This window comes from Corvus cornix, chromosome 8, assembly GCF_000738735.6.
Source record: "Corvus cornix cornix isolate S_Up_H32 chromosome 8, ASM73873v5, whole genome shotgun sequence".
NCBI classification, from domain to species: Eukaryota; Metazoa; Chordata; class Aves; order Passeriformes; family Corvidae; genus Corvus; species Corvus cornix.
The window spans coordinates 24,476,749-24,496,179 of record NC_046338.1 but is presented as its reverse complement, the minus strand read 5'-3'; the positions used below and the strand labels follow the sequence as shown (position 1 = coordinate 24,496,179).

At 42.2% G+C, this 19,431-nt stretch overlaps 1 protein-coding gene across 1 annotated transcript in view; it reads left to right on the top strand.

Annotated features, from left to right (window-relative positions):
* The window catches only part of TEDC1 (tubulin epsilon and delta complex 1), a 67,894-nt gene that overhangs the window by 34,504 nt on the left and 13,959 nt on the right, over positions 1-19,431 (top strand). The window contains exons 6-7 of the mRNA XM_039556128.1: positions 9,246-9,332; positions 12,344-12,556. Of these exons, the coding sequence (XP_039412062.1) occupies positions 9,246-9,332; positions 12,344-12,556 (300 nt within the window). The remainder of the gene's footprint in view (positions 1-9,245; positions 9,333-12,343; positions 12,557-19,431) is intronic.

Below are 19,431 nucleotides of genomic sequence, written 5' to 3'. Positions count from 1 at the left end.
GCACAAGTTAGAACACAAGAAATTCTGGCCAGGTAAAACAGGAAAAAATTCCCATGAATTGATCAGACTCTGGAACCAGATCCTGGAGCAGGGGTGACTGCTGCGTTGTTGATGTTCAGGACTTGCTGGGCAGAGTCCTGAGCACCTTGCTTAGAGCAGGAGATTGGATTAGAGACCTCCAGAGGTTCCTTCCCACCAATGTGGTTCAGCAGTGTTAGCAGGAGACCAGCTCCTTCATCTCACAGGCACTAGCTTGTCACCAGCCATGAATCATTTAGTTGTTGAACTTTCTACCCAATTTCACTTTCCCAGTGCCCCTTCTTGGGAAAGACGCTCTATTTTGTTTTATTACTCCAGACAGGTTTAGTGCTAAAATATTTCTTTAGATATTTTTTTAAGCAAGGTGGCCTCTGGCTGCAGTTAGTGTCCAGTTGGAGGGAGCTGGCAGCATTATATAGCAACACTAAAGCAAATCATTCTACCTCATAGCATTATTACCTTGATCTGAAAATTTCCCCAGGCTGCAATTTGTCACTAATATTGCTTTCAGCTAAACTTATCCATACAAAAAAAAAAAGGAGTTAATAGAGCTGCAGTTCTGTAGTTGCCATCACCATTTTTTTGGGGATGAGTTATTGCTTAGTACATTTTACTGACCAAGCTTATAGAGTTCTTGGACCTTGAAAAATGATGCAGTGGTTTATCATGGACTCCATAAATTGTTGGACTATGTAGCAGCAATATGTTAGACTCCTACACCCTAAGAAAGGAAGGTGTCTCTGACACACAGTCTATACATACTGCACTGATATGAACGCTTGGTTGTGATTGCCAGCAGCAGAACCGATGGAATGATACTGAGCATCACTGCTGCTTTTGTGCTTTTGCTTGTTTCATGCCATACTTAACATAATTTGAATGCTGTGACAGTGATGATGACAGTGATATACTATAATATAATTCCACCTGAGACAATGCAGCTGGAATTAATAAGCTGGAGAGACAAGGCTGAGGTATTTTATCATCAGTTGGTGTTCGATTTTTTTTTTTTTTTTTTTTTTCCTTTGGTGGAAGGGCCAGCAAACCCAGTGTGGGGAGCAAGCTGTCCAGCTCAGGTGATGCTTTGGGTCAACACAGGGAGGACAGGCAGGCACTGTGGCTCACACAGTGCTACAGCAAAGGTTGTACCAGCATCATATTTGATGCCTGTAAGCTGAAGATGGAATTGCCACTTACCAGCTGAGGCTGGTGTGGTGAGAGGTGTGTCTTGTATCCACATCAAAATCCCCTGGTCATGCTATGCTGCCTCTTAACATTCTGTTGGAGGAGACCTCAGAGTGAGAGTAGCTTACTTGCTGATAGTTTTTGGTGATGGAGTCAGAAAGGGTCTTGCTGGTGCAGCCTAGTGGATCTTAACTGGGGTATTGGATTGTTCCCTGAAGGAACAAATAAAATATCAGGAAAAAAATTGGGGTGAGGACCCTAAAGACTCCTGACTCATCTCTTGAATTGTGCCTTGAAGCTAACAGTAGCCGCTAGATAGTGCAGAGCTGCTTGTGGAGTACTCACTGTTGTTGTTTTCATGCTGTTAGAAAGAGCATGAAAGAGAAATGAGTTACCAACTTCTGACAGAAAAGGGACCCCAGGCTTCTCACTCTTCTCTTACAGTACAGCTATTGATGAAGGCTGATCCTGAAGTGCCCCAGAACTATGATCATTTTGTGATCCCTAACTGGGACCTTGTGTTGTCCTGCATTCCACCTCGGAATCAAAAATACACTTAACCCATCCAGAAAGTCAGGCAAGGCAGGACCACTGTGTTCTCCAGCCTCATTGCTGATTAAAGAAGCAGACTGCAGTTAAATCCATATATTACAATGGCTTTGGCCACAACTGAACTGTTACTGGAAAGCTGAACTGAACTGTTTTTCTGGATGTGAGACTGCAGCTCACATTGTGAGGAGACTGGTAGAGCTGTTTTTACAGCCTTGTAAAATTAAACTTTGTGTGCAATTGGCCCATAATGTTAACTCAGCTCTACTGGCAGGTATTTTTGTTTTTTTAAATAGCCAAGGAAATAGAGTTCTAAAATCAGCTGTTACTCATGGTTTGAGAGAGATTTTGGATTTGTGATTCTTTTTAAATGTTTGTCGCTTAATTTAAAGAAGTGTGAAAGAGACTAGCAAGAGAAATTAATTGACATGAGAAACTATAGCAGACTTTAAATTAGTAGTTTCTCTAGTCAGTAACATTTTAAAATGTGTGAAAATACCTGCATGCACAAATAGTCTATGATGGCTTGTCAAAGAGCTAGGCTGGGAGAAACTGTAACTCATATCAAGCTGCAAGCTTAGACTAATCTGCATATTGAATAATTTTTTAAATTAATTGTTTAACAAAGATGAACACCTGTGATAATTCTGTGTGCTGTTGGGTGTCTGATGGCGGAAACCATTCGTCTTTGTTTCTTTTTCTGTCTTTGGGCAAGACCTCAATTTTATTTAACATTTATATTTGTTGGTGCTTAGAGGTTGGGTTTCTGTTGCTGTGGGTGCTGTACAAGCCAGTCCTCATCATGATACCCATCTCAAGGTGTCCTGGGAGTGCAGGTGCAGCTGTGCAGCTCTGTCCTGTCTCCCTTGAGGCACAGCTGGGGAAGTCTGGATGTCGCTGCTCATCCAGTCCTGGGGTAAGGACCACCTGGTCCTTACAGGTGTGCAGGCAAAGAACGTGGCAGAGAGCTAGCTGGCAGGTGCTTGTGGAAGGTCAGGACACCCATGGAACAGGTGCATGGAAAACAAGGCACGTACACACACAGGGATGCTCCTCCTATAACCAGCACTTCTTGGTGTAGTTACACCCTGTGTGGAAGTGCACGGAACCCAGGATATTGGAGCTGTTCAGAAGCGTGGCATCAATTCTGAATTCAGAACAGTTAAACAAGTTAGAAACTGCTTGTTCTTGTTGATTTCTATGTGTGTTTCTGTGGCCTGTTAAAAATACAGGGAAATGGGTGAGTGTATGGGGGGGAGGAAAGGAAAGAAATGAGTATGGATAGTGCTTTGTTCTGTGTACAGAAAGTCTGAATAAAAGCAGAAGAATAATGGTCTTTTTTTGACATCAGCTGCATGGGGGTTTTGGTTGGCAGTACAATAATAACAGCTGTCAGGCAGTACTGTGATACAATTTGATGCTTTTCTTTGAAATCCTCTCGCTGAGATTTCTCTAAAGTAAATTGTGAGTTTTGGTATCTACTGGATGTGCTTTAACTGAGCTAAAAGTATTTGGTACTGCCTGAAAATTTGGCATTTCAGGTATGCCAGGTTGGGCACCCAAAATCATTGGTACATTTAGGGTAAGAAAATCATTCTTACATGTATTGATCCTGGCTGCTGAAGTATAAAACTTCAGTCTTCTTTTTCCTGGTATTTTTGCCATGTTTTAATACATGCCGTTTCCATAGGGAAAATGCCAAGCAGTCCATTCATTGACCCGTTCCTCTGCAAATGAATGCCATTAATGCATCCCACTTCATTGCCTACCAATGTGAAAGCTGTAATACAATTTTTATCTGCCAAATGCCTCATTCTGTTTGTTTTAAATTTAATTTTCTTTCAGTTGCATTTTAAACAGCTGTTTTCTGAATCCCTCCACAAATAGCAATTATGTTTTATAATGATGATCTTTGTCATTTAAGTTTTTAACTAGTGGTTTGATTTCCTGCTCTCAGCAGTGTGAAACCGAGATAGCTCAGTTGAATTTTGAGCTGTGGTGGCATAAAACTGGCGTTGGTGGGTGGAAAAGTTACATATTTTGATTTAGGTGTTGGAGATCTTGCACATATCAAAGCATCTGGAATTATACTCCTGCACCCAAAGCTGCTGTGTTTTGTATTTTATGTATTGTGTCTTCTGCAAAAGATTCAAGTCCCGCTTGCCCTTGTAGCACAAAACCACCCCCCAAAATTACAACTCCAAAAGAGGTGGTGCTCATCAGACACAGAAATACTATTTTCTGGAGCCAGAGGTCTTTTCCTGTCCCTGCTGGGATGTTGGTCAAGGTCCCTATGGGATCCATAGCTGGTGCTGGAAGAAATTCTCATCCACTTCTGTTCTCCAAGAGCCTTTCAGATCCACTGCCTCGTGATGGTTGGGCTGCAGTGCTTCTCCTGCTGTGTCTTGGGTCTCATGATATTTCACAGGCAGACAAATTAGGGACAGTCTTTATTTGCCTTGTGGCTAGAGGCTGCTTATTGTTCTGAAGGTTTTTGCTCTTCAGCTGCTTGTATTTCACACTACTCCAGCGTGACTTTCTAGTTTTCAGGCCTGTTTATTTTTGCTTTAGCCTCCAAGGGATGTGTGGCAATGTCTTAAACCAGCTTTGCTTCTGGAAGAATCACAATGTGGAACTGAAACTTGGAGCACTGAGTGTGTCCACCTACACTGTTTGTTTGTCCCAGCCTGAGATGGTTGTGATACTGAGATTTTCTCTGGGGTTTTTTGGTGAAGGGGGTCTCAAAACTTAGCCCTGCCAAAGGCAATTTGGGCAGTGTGTGCCATTTTAAACCAAATGCCATCCACCTAGCGGCCTGCCTGCTGAGAGACTCTCATTTGTCAAGGTTTGCATGTTTTTTCAGTTAAGGGAGTTTTCTATTGGTAGAGGAGAAGATGTGTTGGATGTTTTTTTTGTTTCATTTGATGCTCAGTTAGGTCTCTAAAGCCTTAGTCCCAGTTATGATTTACTTCTGTTAGTGTAAATTGTGTCACTTTCATGATTGTTTACCTCTTTTCTTTGCATTTTTTTTAGAATGAACTTCTCCACTTAGCTTCTCTCCTGTGGCTGTGAGATATTCAGAACTAGAATTCAAATTACCCAAGTGCACAGTGAATAAAGCAATTTCCTATTAAACAAATATAATCATTGAATAGTCTTGATAGTTTCCCCATATAAGCTTTCCTACTAAGCCAACCCTGTCTCAAGCCTTGAGTAATTCTCCAGAGATGTTGGCATCTGGAGTGAGGTTTGCAGGGCTCAGGAGTCCAATGCAAGTTTACTGTGTACAGACGTATGTGAATGGTGATGAATTAGCAGAGTTTTGTCTCTGAGCCAAGAAACAGAATTTATTGCTGAAAGACCATTTTTTGTCTGTCTAACAATAAAATGATTTTCTGAACATTTAGGCAGAGCAATTTTTGATTAAAAATAGTTTCGTCAGTGCTGTGGTAGTTGAATTATGAACTGTGGGCATCAGAGATTAAATACTTATTGTGGGGAGCTCTCTGGAACTGAGCCCGTGAAAAGGGAGCATTATGCTGCAAATTTATTAAATATTGATTTCCGTAACAGTCTACAGGCACTAATGATTTTTGTAATATGGTGGTAAATAATGTGAAAGAGATTAATATCTCTACAGAAAAAGTAATTACAAATATGTTTAAACAACATATGAGTTATACTTGTGGATCCTGAGGAAGATTCAACTTTGGCCTCTTGCTGAGCATCACAGAATGGGTAGGGTTGGAAAGGGCCACTGGAGGCCAGCCGGTCTGACCTCCCTGCTCAAGGAGGGTCCCTTGGAGCACGTTACTCAGGGCTGTGTCCAGATGGCTTTTGAATATCTCTAGAGAAGTATCCAAAACCACCTTGTCATCTCAGACTTTGCAGCTGAAGCTCCCACAGTTTCCTGAGGCCTGTGATCTGGGTTGGATGCTGGATATTTGGCTTTGGAGGTCACAACCACGTGCCGGAGGAAGCAAGGCATGCTCTTTACAGAGCTAGAATTCTTCTGCATCACACTGAGGTTTCCTGGCAGCCTGCTCTGGGGCAGCTCAGTTAGGCACAGTTTACCCTCTATAGCAAAGCTGTTGATTGCACCAGGGGTGGTTTCTTTACAATGGCTTAAAGAAGTTGTTACTGCAAAGTGTTTGCTCTCAGCAGTCATTATGGAATTGCCTTGCCACAGAGATTAGCAGTTTGAATTTGTCATTACTTTTTCAGTCAGTGTAAATATTTTAGAGCAATAACTTCCTCCAGAAGAATGAAGGAAATGGATTTTGTTGTCTTAATTTTGTGTAGAGCGAAACACAATTTTCAGGCATTATCCTTAAGCATCACTTAGATACCCACGTGAGGCACATTTTTGACTTCCTGCTTCACTTTCTTAATGAAAAAATATTGATGCTCTTCTACAGACTTCAGTCTTTAAATTTCATTAGGAGGCATGACAGTATCGGGTTCTTAGTTCATTGAAAATGGGCAGGTAGCTTTAGTTACAGCTCAGGAATTTGTTTTACATTTTGAGAGGTTCATGTAGCAGCAGAAGTGGAACTGCTCATGGCATATGTGAACTCTTGTTGGTGGTAAATGAACAAGTAAAGGTACTGTGGTGGGGGGGAAATGCAGAGGTACAATTTGGGCTTTGGTTTCTGAAATACCAGCTCTGGTATGACTGTGATGTGTGACCTAAGAAAATGTACACCTCAAAGTCACAAAAAGCAGAGTTTGTTAAAGAACACGAAGTGCTTGTGAGAAGCTTGTGCAGAGGATGAGGCTGGGGGAAGGAAGCTGCCTAACAGAAATGTTCATTCCCAAGTGCAGGCATGTCTGAGTGAAAACCTGTCACCCCTGGGTCATGTGGAGGCTGTCCTTGTGACCAAATTCAAGGCACATGGACATACAATCCATTGTCCCTTCCCAACCTTGAACATTTATTTGTTTTTATGATTTTTGCTAGGGTGTCTCAAGGATATTTGTAGTACATTATTTTTTATTGTGTTCTGCTTTATTCTCTGTGCTGCAATAACATCAAAGCCTTGCAAGGCCCATACAGAGGATGGCAGAGGATATTGGCATTCAGGAGCAGTGCCTAAAGTCCCTCAGGGTAGAAACTCAAATGTTGGCTATTGCAGGCTTGCCTGAGGCTGCCACGGTGTATTCCAGCTATGCTGGAAACTGTCCTCCTGGGATGGCTGTAGTCATCCCTTTACTGATTTATGGCTGAAGCAAGCTAGCACACAGTTGCTGGCCTGATATTTCTGAGGGTGTTGATACCTTAGTGAAAGGTGAGGATGCTGTAAGTAGGTGAGTCAGATGAATGCTTTCACACAAGCTGTTCAAGTTTTGTGTAACTAATGAAGCAGTTAAAAAAAAGGCAACAAAAGCCCCTAAATACAAAAGATCCCAAAGGGTTTGAGATTAGGAGACTGCTCAGGAAGCTTTGATTCTTGTTAAAGTCAGTTAACTCCAGCAGATCCTTCAGAGGTTTGGTGAAGTTTCAGAACCATACCCTTTCAGTTGTGCTGTGAAACCAAGTGGCATATGGCGCTTCTAACATTCTAGTGAGAATAAAGATGATGACTGTGTTTTTATTAAGATCATTCTTTTTTTGAAGGCTCAGAATGAAAAACTCCCCATTCCAACTTTCAGCCCTCTCTAGCTGTAATAAGACATGTTCATACTGCATTCACATGCAGCTCGTGACCACATTACAAAGCTACTTTAAAGTCAAGTAACTTCGCTGTTCCCTGAATATTTAATCAACTTTTTGGCTGGGTTTTATTGCAAGCTTCAGATTCCATAATGTAAGCCATTTGTGCTGTAGATGTACCTATGAAAAAGAAAAAAAGGAGAAAAGAAAAAAGGAGACAGAACCCCATTCTTCCACCTTTTATATCCCAGCTGAGCTTGAAACTAGCAGAGTCATTAAGCGTAATGCCAAGTGTCTGGTGTGTGAGCAAATGTGTAATAATTGTATTTTGGATCCAGCCGTGTTTTAGAGCAAACTGCTTATAATTTCCAGCAGTTACTCTTGCAAAGTGGTTTCCTTTCTTTGGTTCCTTTATCTTCAAGTAATACCTGCATAATAAAATTGCAAAGTCAACTCAGACTTTGCAGTTACTTAAATTATGTTATGTACTAAGTAACTAAAGCAAACAAAGCTAGCAGAAGATAGTTAGTTGTCTGTATTAGATTGATGCCTTTTCCTGGTCTTAAAATCAAGAATCAAACACAGTTAGAAGGGAAAAAGGGATTTTACCTTGGTATTTATTTTGAGAAACCTTAGGTGCACCACATCCAGGTGGAATGCGCCGAAATGCACCCCGCAATGCACACACCTGATAGATCTGATCTAACATTATAGGTCTTACTAATTAGCATACCTATCAAAGATTCCCCAATGAGAGGCTTGAATGAGCCCCCCCCTCCCCAAGGAACCTTCCCCTGGATGGTTCTATCTTAGTTTATAGAATGTGTTCTGGAGAGGACCTTGGGGTCTGGGGCACACTGATCCCTAACTATGAAGCTTCTAAAATGTCTCCTAGCTTGACAAATAAGTCTAAGAATGTAGGCTAAAAAACCTACCAATACAGAAGTTATAAAAAGGTATAAAAGGGGTATAAAAGAAAAGGCAAAAAATCATCATGGCATCAAGATGGATTTAGCTGGTACTGGTCTGGTCCTTTCCATGCTCCTCAAGGCACTACACTCTTTGTGGTCATCTTAAGAAGTTGCCTTTGGTGTCAGATTGGTGTTAAAATTGTTCATTTCAAATATATGGTCAGAACAAAAATTGTTAAAGCTGGTGAGCTCTGATTTATAGTAAATTTGTTCGTGTTATCATTCTTTACAAGAACTTTTTTTTTCTGATATATAAATATTTAGTCTTGGAATGTCTCCTTCATCGCATATGTGTGTACATATATGTGTATCATGTATATATTTGTGAAAAAATTATAATTTGCGTGGCTATAATGCAACATCTCTCCTTTGAGTGCTCTCAGGCAAAGGGAGGGATACCTCATGCAGCAGATCAGACAGTTTATAAAATACGTAACATTTTAGAGTGAGTTCTTCCATGCTGTTTCAGAGTGAAAGGATAGATGCGGAAAAATACTTTCGGAGAAACAGCTTATTTTGGTAATCAAAAAGCATAGAAGACTTGAAGCTGGTCATTCACCTAAGCACGTCTCTTTGATACCTCCAAACAATATGGAAACTCACATTTATGTGTAGAAAAGCTGAAGAAGTTGGTACATTTGGCGTGAGGGATATCAATCAGTGATGCTGGAAGAAGTGTTTCACTTCATGTTTCCCCATCTGCTTTTACAATGTTCTTGTGAAGTCACCCAGAGTTGTCCCATGTACCACTCACACTGTTTTTGTACTTCAGGCCCAGCACACATTTCATGTAGTTCTGAAGTGACCAACATTACCTGATTTCCTTTCCTTTGTCTCCTTTCCTGTAGCTATTACATCTCCTGGAGTCTGAAACCATGCAGCTGGAAGCCTTTTTGGAGTGGAAGCAACTGGAACCAGTTTACTGGCAGTGGATGGTAATGAATCAAACTGATTTTGAAGGGTGCAGCTTTCTTGACTTCAGCATAGCTGACTACTTCCAAAGGCTCTTTAGTCCCACAAAATTAAATGTTGCAACCAGCTGTTCAACAGCACTTGAGAAAAAGGGAAAAAAAAGTCTTGGTAAAGTAAGGAATGTTTTCATAGTTCTTTTTCATTCCTGTTTTCTTCAGTAGGACTCACCCAGCAGAGTTGAGAAATTGCAGGGCAGAATGGCAGAATTTCATATAGTTAACACAAATTAAAAGGTCTGATCTTCATCTTTTTAATAGTTTTTAAACATAGCAGTCGCACACTTTGGTAAAATTAAATGGCTTTTCAGAAGAGGGCCTCTAAGCTTTATTGCAGTCTTGAGAACAACTAAATTTGCAGGCAGCTGATATTGAAAACAACTTCATTTTTTCCCAGCCAAATAGTGTGTTGACATTGCTGATTTCCCCTTGAACTGTGTTGAATGAACATAAGAAAATCAATAACCCTTTCTCTGCGCATCTTAGGATTTCTCAAGTGAGTGCAAACGATGCCATCCATCTCACTTCTCTCTACGACTTTTGCCCACTCAGTGTTGCTGAAATAATTCTTTAGCACACCACATTAGCTGTATGAGCTTACAAAATTTTGAGAATTGGTGAGCTGACTGCTAATTACCCATATGCCGCCTTCTACACTAAAAGCAAGGCAGAGAGCAGTGTGGAATTACCTCACCTGTCTTGAAGGGTACTTCCAATTTTCATTAGTTATCTAATGGGTTTTGCTTTACATGTTTACCATCTTAGGGTTTTTTGGAAAGCATCAAATTAGCACAGGCCTGGCTCCCGATAGATAAAATACAACTGCAAGTATTTCTGTGTATCCACAAAAACATTTGCCTTTGACATGTTGAAGAGTGTGGAGAGTGTTAGCCTGCTTTCTGGAGCTAAGTCCTAAATAAATACTTGACCAACACATCTTTTTAAACTATTCAATGTGCTGGATGGTGAATTTGCCTTTTGTGTCACTGCTGATGGTGGTTGTTCCTGGATGCAGTAGGATGAGAATGAGATACAGTATGAGAATGAGATGTGCTTTGAAAAGACTGTAGTTTTCTTTCTACCAAACTTGTGTTTTGTGTTGCTGACCTGAGGGATAGGATGGTTCTTGCATAGCTGCTGCCAGTTCTTCTGATGGTGGTGGGCAGGAACACAACAGAGCATGACATCACTGCAGGAACTGGAATGACTGCAGTAATCACAGAATATCCTGAATTGGAAGGGATCCACAAGGATCGTTGAGTCCAACTCCTGGCCCGCACAAGATAACCCAAAAATCCCACCATGTGCCTGAGAACATTGTCCAAATGTTAATGTTACTTTACAATTCTGTCATTTAATGAATTTCAAAATAAGGCATAAACAGAAGAACCCCCAACCTCCCAAAAAACCACACCCCTTTGCTTTATATCCATGCAGTTTGTTATCCTGTCAATGTCCCTACCATGTCTGCATTCTCATGAGCTGGGCCATGGGTCAGCAGGAGCTGCTGCCCTTAGTGCTGCTTTGTGCCAATTCCCAGTACCAACGGTTGCCTAGAAAGGAGGTTTTGCAGGGTGCCTTATGCCATTTGTAGCTGTCTTCTGAAGCTTTTTCTTGCATGAGCCTAAGAATCTCTTGCTGTGAATTAAGCCAGAGTTTTTAACCTACCTTCTGAGAAAAGAGAGAAAGAAGGGAAAAAATAAAAATTCCTATGCTCTTTATAGCAGTCTTTTATATAAGTGAAGGCTGTTAGCATGTCACTGCCTTCCCAGTCCCTGTTTCTAGGCTAAGCAAAAGTTTTGATGTCTTTATGTGTCCTTGTAGGCCATTCATTCCAGCTTTTGATGTTTGTTGCTGCTCTCATCTGGGACTTTCCCTCCCATTTGTCTGTGTTTAACTTCAAGTGCCTCACCTGTATGTCAGCATTACAGTCAGCACTCTTCTGTCACGGAGACTTGTGTTTATACTTTGTGACATGGTGCTTGACTTTAACAGTGTGACATCGGTGACTTCTGGCTCTCTGACGTCTCATCCAGCAGTGTTGCTGCTGTGCCAGTAATTATCCACTTGGTTTTTCCTTGCTCGTGTATAGACCACGCTGCTCAACTGCTGAATTTCCTGCCAGTGTTCTTAAATTACTTCTTCAATTGCTAAAGATAATTTTGAATGCAAATTATGTCCTTAAAAGAGATTATGACCTCTCCTATTGAATGTCTTCTTGATAACAGTATGGAAATAAATATTTAATACTCTGTGAGTGAGGCCTGCGTCCTTTAGTTATGCTGTGCTACTCTGGCTTGAAAATTGTGTTTCTGCACAATCTGTGCACCAGACTGTATAGATGGACTCTGAATGTTTTGTTTAAATGCTTCTGGTTTTTTTTTTTTCCTTGAGCATTTGAAATGGCAGTCGCTATCTCAGAAGGCAATTGCACAATTAATTATCAAACCAGCTAGATGGTCATGGTCAAGCAGAGCTGCCAGTTCCTGATCAGCCTGGAGCAGGGATCTCTGGATGTTCCTCAACTTGTGGAGTTTTCCAGGGGCACCTGTGGGTGTTAGAGCAGGTGGGGCTCTCCCAAACAGTGTGAGCATGTACCTCCGTCCTGGTCATCACTTTGTTACAAAAAGCCATAGAAGTGCATCCAACCTCAGAATTTGAGAGGAAGGGCATACCTAGAGCTGCTGCAGTGCTGATCACCTCCATCTCATGAGTGTTACTTTATACTTTAGTGCAGTGGAGAGTAGCTGACTGTGCAGTGCTTTCCAAAATTAACTAGGTTAGCAACATAAGTTTTCTGTTAACTTGGAAATATGTTATAGTGAACTGAGGAGGTTCTCTCTTAAAATAACTCTGAAATTGTGGAGCAACCGTATATTGAGATGGCAGCAGTGAACTCCTAGCTATGAATTACCAGGAGGATGGGGGGAGCCATTTTAGCTCCTGCTGAAAAGTAACTTTTATTGTTTTTTGTTTAGGAAACTGTGTTGGATAATATGGCTGAAGAGGGAAATATATGGGAGGCCCAGGACGCTCATGGAGAGAAAAGAAGGCTGCCAGAGGTGACCTCCTGCTGCCCCTGGGCTGACAAGCTGACTGGGCAAATGGACAGATTATCCAGAGATCTAATGGCTCTCCAAGACCAACTGCACCAGCTCGTAACTCAGCGAAAGGCTACATGGTGGGAGAAGGTAAGGCTCTGGGTGGTGTTCATGTCCACTGGAGATTTTTAGGATCCTGCATTTTTCATCTCACTCTCTATGGCCCATCCTAGGACAGCCTCCCTGTTGCTGTTCTGTGTCAACCTTGCTGCAGTCACGGTGTCAGATCTGCAGTTCCTCATCTGTTTATGCCCACAGCATGGCAAGTGCTCTTTCAAACACAAAGTAGGCATCTGTCCCGGAGAGGCAGCGCGCTGAAACAAAACAAGTGTTCTTTTGGAAGGGAAGGCTTCAAAAGATAGGCGGTGCAGAGGAGAGGAGAAAAGAGAAAGAGAAGGAAATCATGGCAGCCCCAGAGGGGATGGATGCAGCAGGCTGAAAGCAGCAGTAATGGTTATAGTGAGAAAATAAAGAAAAGTATTTACAGGGAAAGAGGCCTGAGCTTGTCATCTTTCATTGAATTAGGAGTCTTTGAAATGTCTGATGGGGGAAGGAATGAGAGGAATTTGAAACCTGCGAAGTGAGGGAAGAGACTGAGCACAAGATTTGATGGAAGAACAGACTGGCTGTGGGAGGCTGGCTGTGGAGGAAAGCAGGTGATATGAAGGAAGTGTGCGTGGTATTTGCTGTGTAAGGATGGGGAGACACTGGGAAGCACCCAGAGCGGGTGGTGGGGCATAAATAAAGGAGATGTTAATGTAGATGTAGAAGGTGAATCTGAGTATCAACATACTGGCACAAGGAGAACAATGAAGAGGCAGGCATAAAAAACTAGTGATTCTTTCCGGGCATCAGGTGGAGACAAGGATACCAGATAGGTTACCTCTGGATGGAGAAAAAGTGAAAGAAACAGTTGGGACGGACAGAGCAGTAACAAAACTGCTATATCACCACTTTGTGTTAACTCAGGAGAGGGTTTTTTTTTTGCCCAGGGTGTTTGATTTTTTTTCTTTCAGGACAGAGAGGAGTGTGTGGTTTTAGATTGGAGTGTTGGTAGGCAGGATTGTAGATCAGCTGCCAAAATGGAAAATGGCAGGTTGTCAGATCAAAAAGTATTTGCCCAAGAGTTCAAAAGGCATCTGGCATGGAAAAAGTGTGTGGAGAGCTAATTGCTCTCTTCTACCTTAAGCATAAGGAACTAATTAGGATCAGTTGGATAGGGAAGGCACAAGGAGCTGCGGCTTCACACAGAGTACAAAACTTCTTCCCACAGGGCACTGTGGATATAAGCAGGGTACGTGGATTTGAAATCTGTTGTACACATTCTTGGAAGTTGAAATCCATCAAACCATAAAATATGCAGATACAAATTGCAACCTTATGAGTTAGTGGGAGAACAAGTCTTTGGAGGCTGAGCTCTGTGGAAGTATCTCCATGTATTTACATTTGTCTTAGAGTCTTCTCTAGGCACTTACTGTCGATCACTGTCAGTGACAGGGTACTGGACTAGGCAGATCTCTAGAATCATCAGATTTTGTTGTTCCTGGGGCAAAATGGACACTACTATTGTGGGACAGCTCAGACCTTGAATTCTAAAAATAAAATTTCCAGTGCATGATTTCTAAAGCAAGATATGCTCTGACTTCTCTTACATGTAACAATATATATGCTGTTAAATATGATGTTAGGTATTACATAATATCACACTGATTTTTTCTTTAATGCTTACATTTGGGGATTAAGTCCAAAAAGATTTAACTGATGATTCTTCTTTGAAGTAGATGCACTGATCGGATTTGAATGACAGTTGGTCATGTTCCAGTGTTTCCGAGATTCTCTGGATGTCATATGAGTTTGGGACTTTGATAAATGGAGTGCATCTTAAGTATGTTGTTAAAAGGCTGGTTTACTACAAATGCCTTCTCTTCTACATATGCCCTGAAACAGAATTGTTTTGTAATGCTACATGACAGCTTTTTTTGGAATGCTTGGGGTCAGATGACTCTCCATCAATCCTCTTTATATCAAGCCTTGCTTTGCATAGTGTTGCTGCTTGCGTGATGCTTTCTTCCTGTGGTCTGTCTTTTTTTCCCACAGCCAGGATGCTTGCTGAATGCAGGCTCCTCTATCAATTGTATGTTTCTGACCCCTTCTTTTCCCTGGAGAAATAAGCTTATCAAATCTTTCCTTCTATATTATTTCTTTAATCAAACAAAGAGAAGATACAGGGTAGCTGAAGTCATTATCACTAACTTTGTATCTTGCAGTACTGAGACATCTGGAAATTATCTTGGCTCTTACAGTCATGCCCAGCTGAGGGACAGCACAGTTTATTACAGCTCTTATGTCCACTACCTTGTACTTCACAAAGAACCTGATAATCTGCAGAGTGTTTGTGTCTGTTGTTGCCAGTAGGCCTGATATCTGTGCCAGGCAACTGGGTAGAAACTGTTCTGAACAGCACAATTGAGAGCACATGATGAAACATGATATACTGGGGAAGAGACAGCACAGTTCCTGCAGAGAGGAATCATGACTCTGAAATCTGTTGGAGCTCTCTGAAGGGACCAGTGAGCATGTGGGCAGGGGCAGCTGGATTGATGCTGCTTAATCGCATTTGCAAATGGTATTTGATCAAGGCCCTGAAAAGATTCTCAGCAAAAATAAACTGCCCATGTGATTGTCTTCCCTCTCTGCCTTGAGCAAACAGCAGAGCAGGAAGCCGGGAGGAGGCGGCTGGCATGGGTTTGTGGAGGTGGTCACTGGTGGAGCCTCCCAGGCCTGGGAGCCACCCTCAGCTCTGGGAAAGGAGCTGCATGGCGAGGTGCCCACGTGGAGGGAGGAGATCGAATCCCTGAAAGGACGTGAAGGACAACAGCAAAGGATTTTTGAGGGTCCTTGTGCTGAGTGGTAAAACGTCAGCTACAACTGTGTGGAGGTAAATCCAGGCTAACGCGTCTGAAGGGAGCATCGTAATTTTACATGTGTTTCTTCGGATCGTCATGGCATGTGAATGAGCTCTGTGGAAAGGTCAGTGGTCAGAAATAGTAAACTGGATTCTAAAACTGTTAGGGAAGCAGAAAAAAGCAAAACTTAAAATACTCCTGTCTGTTTCTGGAATGCGATGTGTGGTGCTAGTCCCATTCATAAATTTAAAAAAAAGTGTTTGAGCTGGAAAGGAACAGGGAGGGGATGCAGTGATGACCCAAGCTGTGAAAGGGTTTCTCTGAGGGTACTTACTGGGCTCCTTGCACAAGAAGAGGAGAGATTGAAGAGGGGTATCACAATGGAGCAGGAGGAAGCATTTTTTACTGTTCTTCTGATGCTCCTTGGTTTTCATGAAGGGTGAACCTAAAGGAAATTACTTGACCTGCTCTAAGGCTGTGGATTGGGCTTGAAAACCTGTTGAAGCGTCTTTCATTTCGGAAAGCCTGCAGTTGATTCATTTATTTATTTTGGACTGTGTAGAAGTGTTTCAGGTGTGTTAAAGTCATTGCTATGCCACGATGCCTGGTTTGCACCACTAAGCATAACTACTTACAATTCAAGATGTGGTTTCAGGGGCAATGAATCTATTTGTTGCAAGTTTGATCATTTGCACACTGTGATTCTGGTAGTTAAAACTATCAATCTTAAGTCTCTTAAAATTAAGAAAATTATTTAACTTATTTTCTTTTGTTTCATTTTTCATTTCCTTATTCTCTTGTTTGTTTCTACTTACCCTCAGCTGTTTCTTTGGTTGTGTGCTTGGAATGACCGTGAAACCATTTCACCTTTCAAGGACATTCACTAGAAGACATTTGAATGTTGCCGTGGGATTTGGGTGATTTGTGAAACCCTGATTAATAGGACATTTTAACTGCTACCCATCTCTAGGCAGCAGTGTGTTCAGTATCTTGGAGGAGAAAAGGCATATGACAGAGGTGTGATCTGAATATGGGGCTTTCTTTGTTAGCTTTGCTCTTTTCTTTGCAGTACTGGGCAAATAATCATTTCTTTGGTGACATTTTGGGGATCTGGAAATGATCAAAAAGGGGAGGGAAATGGTTAAGCTTTAAGAACATTTCTCCTCTCAGAAACAAACTTAACTGTAAAAGATGAAATCTCCTAATCCCAGAAGAGAACTTGTTTGTTTGCTTTTTCGTTTCTGAATATTTTGTTACCTGCTCCTCTATTAGAGGGGAGGATTTGATTTCAGTCTGTGTTAAAACATTTGGCATCCACAAAGCTGGAATGCAGAGTATTTGACTCCACATGGTAATCGTTTCAGTTTTCATCACGTAAATGCTTGTACCATTCTGAGCGTTTGTTGAAACTTGGGATATTGTATCCTGGGACCCTCTGTGTTCTCTTGCATTTAAAAGCAAGCCAGACTCCTTTGAGATGGTGGTGTGATGGGATGGAGCTTGCTCATGCATACATCTCTGAGGCACAGAGCAGAAAGGCTTAGAGCCATTAATCTGAGCTGGAACATGCTCTTTCCACACACCAATTCTCCCCAGAAATACTGGTGGCTGTGCTTGTGTGCTTGGCCAGTGGTGTGTCTGAGTACCCAGGCGAGACTGGAATCCCTGGCCCATACCAGACCTCCTTAATCACAGTGGGAGAGCACTGAAACCTACATTCTGTGTTTGTTTCTGTGTTTTTCTCCTGATCCATCTTCTCCCCTCCATTCAATAATCCCTAACCCTCCCAAACCCTTGCACCTGTCTCCCAGGTAGGGATGGGAGGATGCAGGGCTGCCCTGTGTCAGAAGAGATGCCCTTTGAATTCAAGTGTGTTGGGGAGGGGCTGTATGGGACGGGGACGTTTTGTTTTCTCTTTCTGGGGACAGGGCGGGTGCAGGGGTTGCAGGAATGGCCTGGGGCACCCGATCAGGTGAAGGTGGTAGGGACTGAAACATAGAGAGACTTTCACTCCATCCCAAGAGTTCTGTGATTTCACTTCAACATTTTGCCACTGCCAGCTCATCACAGCACACTGCTGCAGACCTTGTAGAGTCTAAAAAGAGAGCTCTTTCTTCTAAGGTTCTTACATTTATAAAAGACTAAATGGTTTTTGATTACTTTTGATTTAAGTCTTCAAAATCTGAAGCAGGGGAGCAGCTCCAGAAGCTGATGCTGGAACATAGTCCTATATCCTTCTGGTTGTGGTTGAGTTTTTTTGTTTTTCTTACCAAAATTGACTTGAATTGTACCTACTTAGATAAATGCACTTCCAAAGATTTTCTGTATGCCTCATAATGATTGGAGAGGGGATGAGGAGCTGTGGGTCCCCACTGCTAGGAAAATGTGAATTCTTGTTGCTTTCTGCACCATGGGAATGGTGAGGAGCACTGGTGGGGCTGGACTGGCTCCCAGTGGGCTCAGTTCCTTCCTGCACTGGTGCAGGGCTGGGTTGTGTTTCTGTTGCCTTAAATCAGGGATTTGTGGCGAAGAGAGCTGGGCTCTTCCTGAAGAACTCTCTGAGGCTTGTCAAAACCACCTTTTCTTTTTCTTTTTTTTTTTTTTTGTGAGCACACTGTTCCCATTTCATCTTTGCTGTTGCTGCTGTTTATTCTAGTTCCCTGGGCTTTTTGCTAATATGAAGATGCTAGTGTAGTGAGCAGTTAATTATCCATGCTGTCTGGGGTGGAGGAAGTGGAGGGGTGGTAGGGAATGGTTCAGTGCTGGTGTATTTCCTCAGTCAGCATATTCCCTTTCCTGGTCCCAGAACGCTTCTGTGTTGCACTTTGTATTTGCAAACCTCCATCTGGAGCACTGAGCAGCTGTCAGTGGAGCTCCTCATGCGAAAAGAAATTGAAGAACTAGCAAGACCACAAGAGCAGCTTTTGGAAGTGCATGGTTGGCTGGGCCCAGATGTTTGGGAAGGGGGAGGAAACCCACAGAGATCAACCAAAACATCCATCAAAGGGAGCAGTGGAGGACGTGGGCAGGAGGACGGCAAGGAGGGACAAGTCTACTGGCTCTTATGTGCAGTTCTTATTTAGTTAAATGTAGGATTTAATTTGCTGCTGATGGAATTGCCGTGGCTCTGGCAGATTTAGGCTATTAGAAAACATGAATCTGCTGTAAACAGTAGGAAGTAAATCCTGATCTTTATATTCACTCTTTGCTCTTGTATTTTCTTGCACTGGTTTATTTCTCACTCATCAATATTCCTAGCAGGAGATCCGAGGCTGCTTGTTTCTGGTAAGTGCATGTAGAGATCCAAGTGATTGTTCATGGAAGGCAGTGTGCTCTCTCTTGTGATGGAAGGAGGAAAGGAATCATGCCTGTGCATCTAGTTCTCCTTTTGACAGCAGGATCTAAAATCTGCTTTAGACCTGAAGTCCCAAGTTACCCTGGTTTAGGGCTGGTGTGCATGAGGAAAGTTACTGCACGTAAGCAGAGCTGGGAGATTTTCTGAAAGACTCTTGCTTGCTTCTGAGAACTCTGTGTAGGCTGGCCAGACTTGAATAGTCAATGTTAAGCTTGCAGCATACAAAGGGTTGGAAAGATAAGTATTTATTCTTCGTTTGCAGATGCAACTCACTGTGCAGATTGCTGAATGAGTGCCGAGCTGCGTGAGACACAGAGGCACTCCATGTACCAGTGGCTAAATCAGCAAACTGATTTCAAACACACACAAAAACTGTAACTGAAAATAAATTACCTAGCCTGACATTTTTCATGGGGCTTATGTATGCTAAAAGACTCCAGCTCCTTAGGGAGGAGTGGAACATTAAAAACTTGAGTGCCGTCTCCTGTTCTGTGTGCAGAACTCTGGGGTTTAGGTGTGCGTGGGTGAAAGTTTTTCTTGCTTCCCAGAAGGTGCTGCTTTCCCTTCCTTTGCCAAAATGTTTGCTTAGGTGAGAGGATCAGTTAAAGTATAATAAATAACCAGTGTTAATATTTTACTTGCATTATTTATGAAGATGTTGGATACTGACCAAGGCAATGAAACATGTAATAAATGCAGCTGGA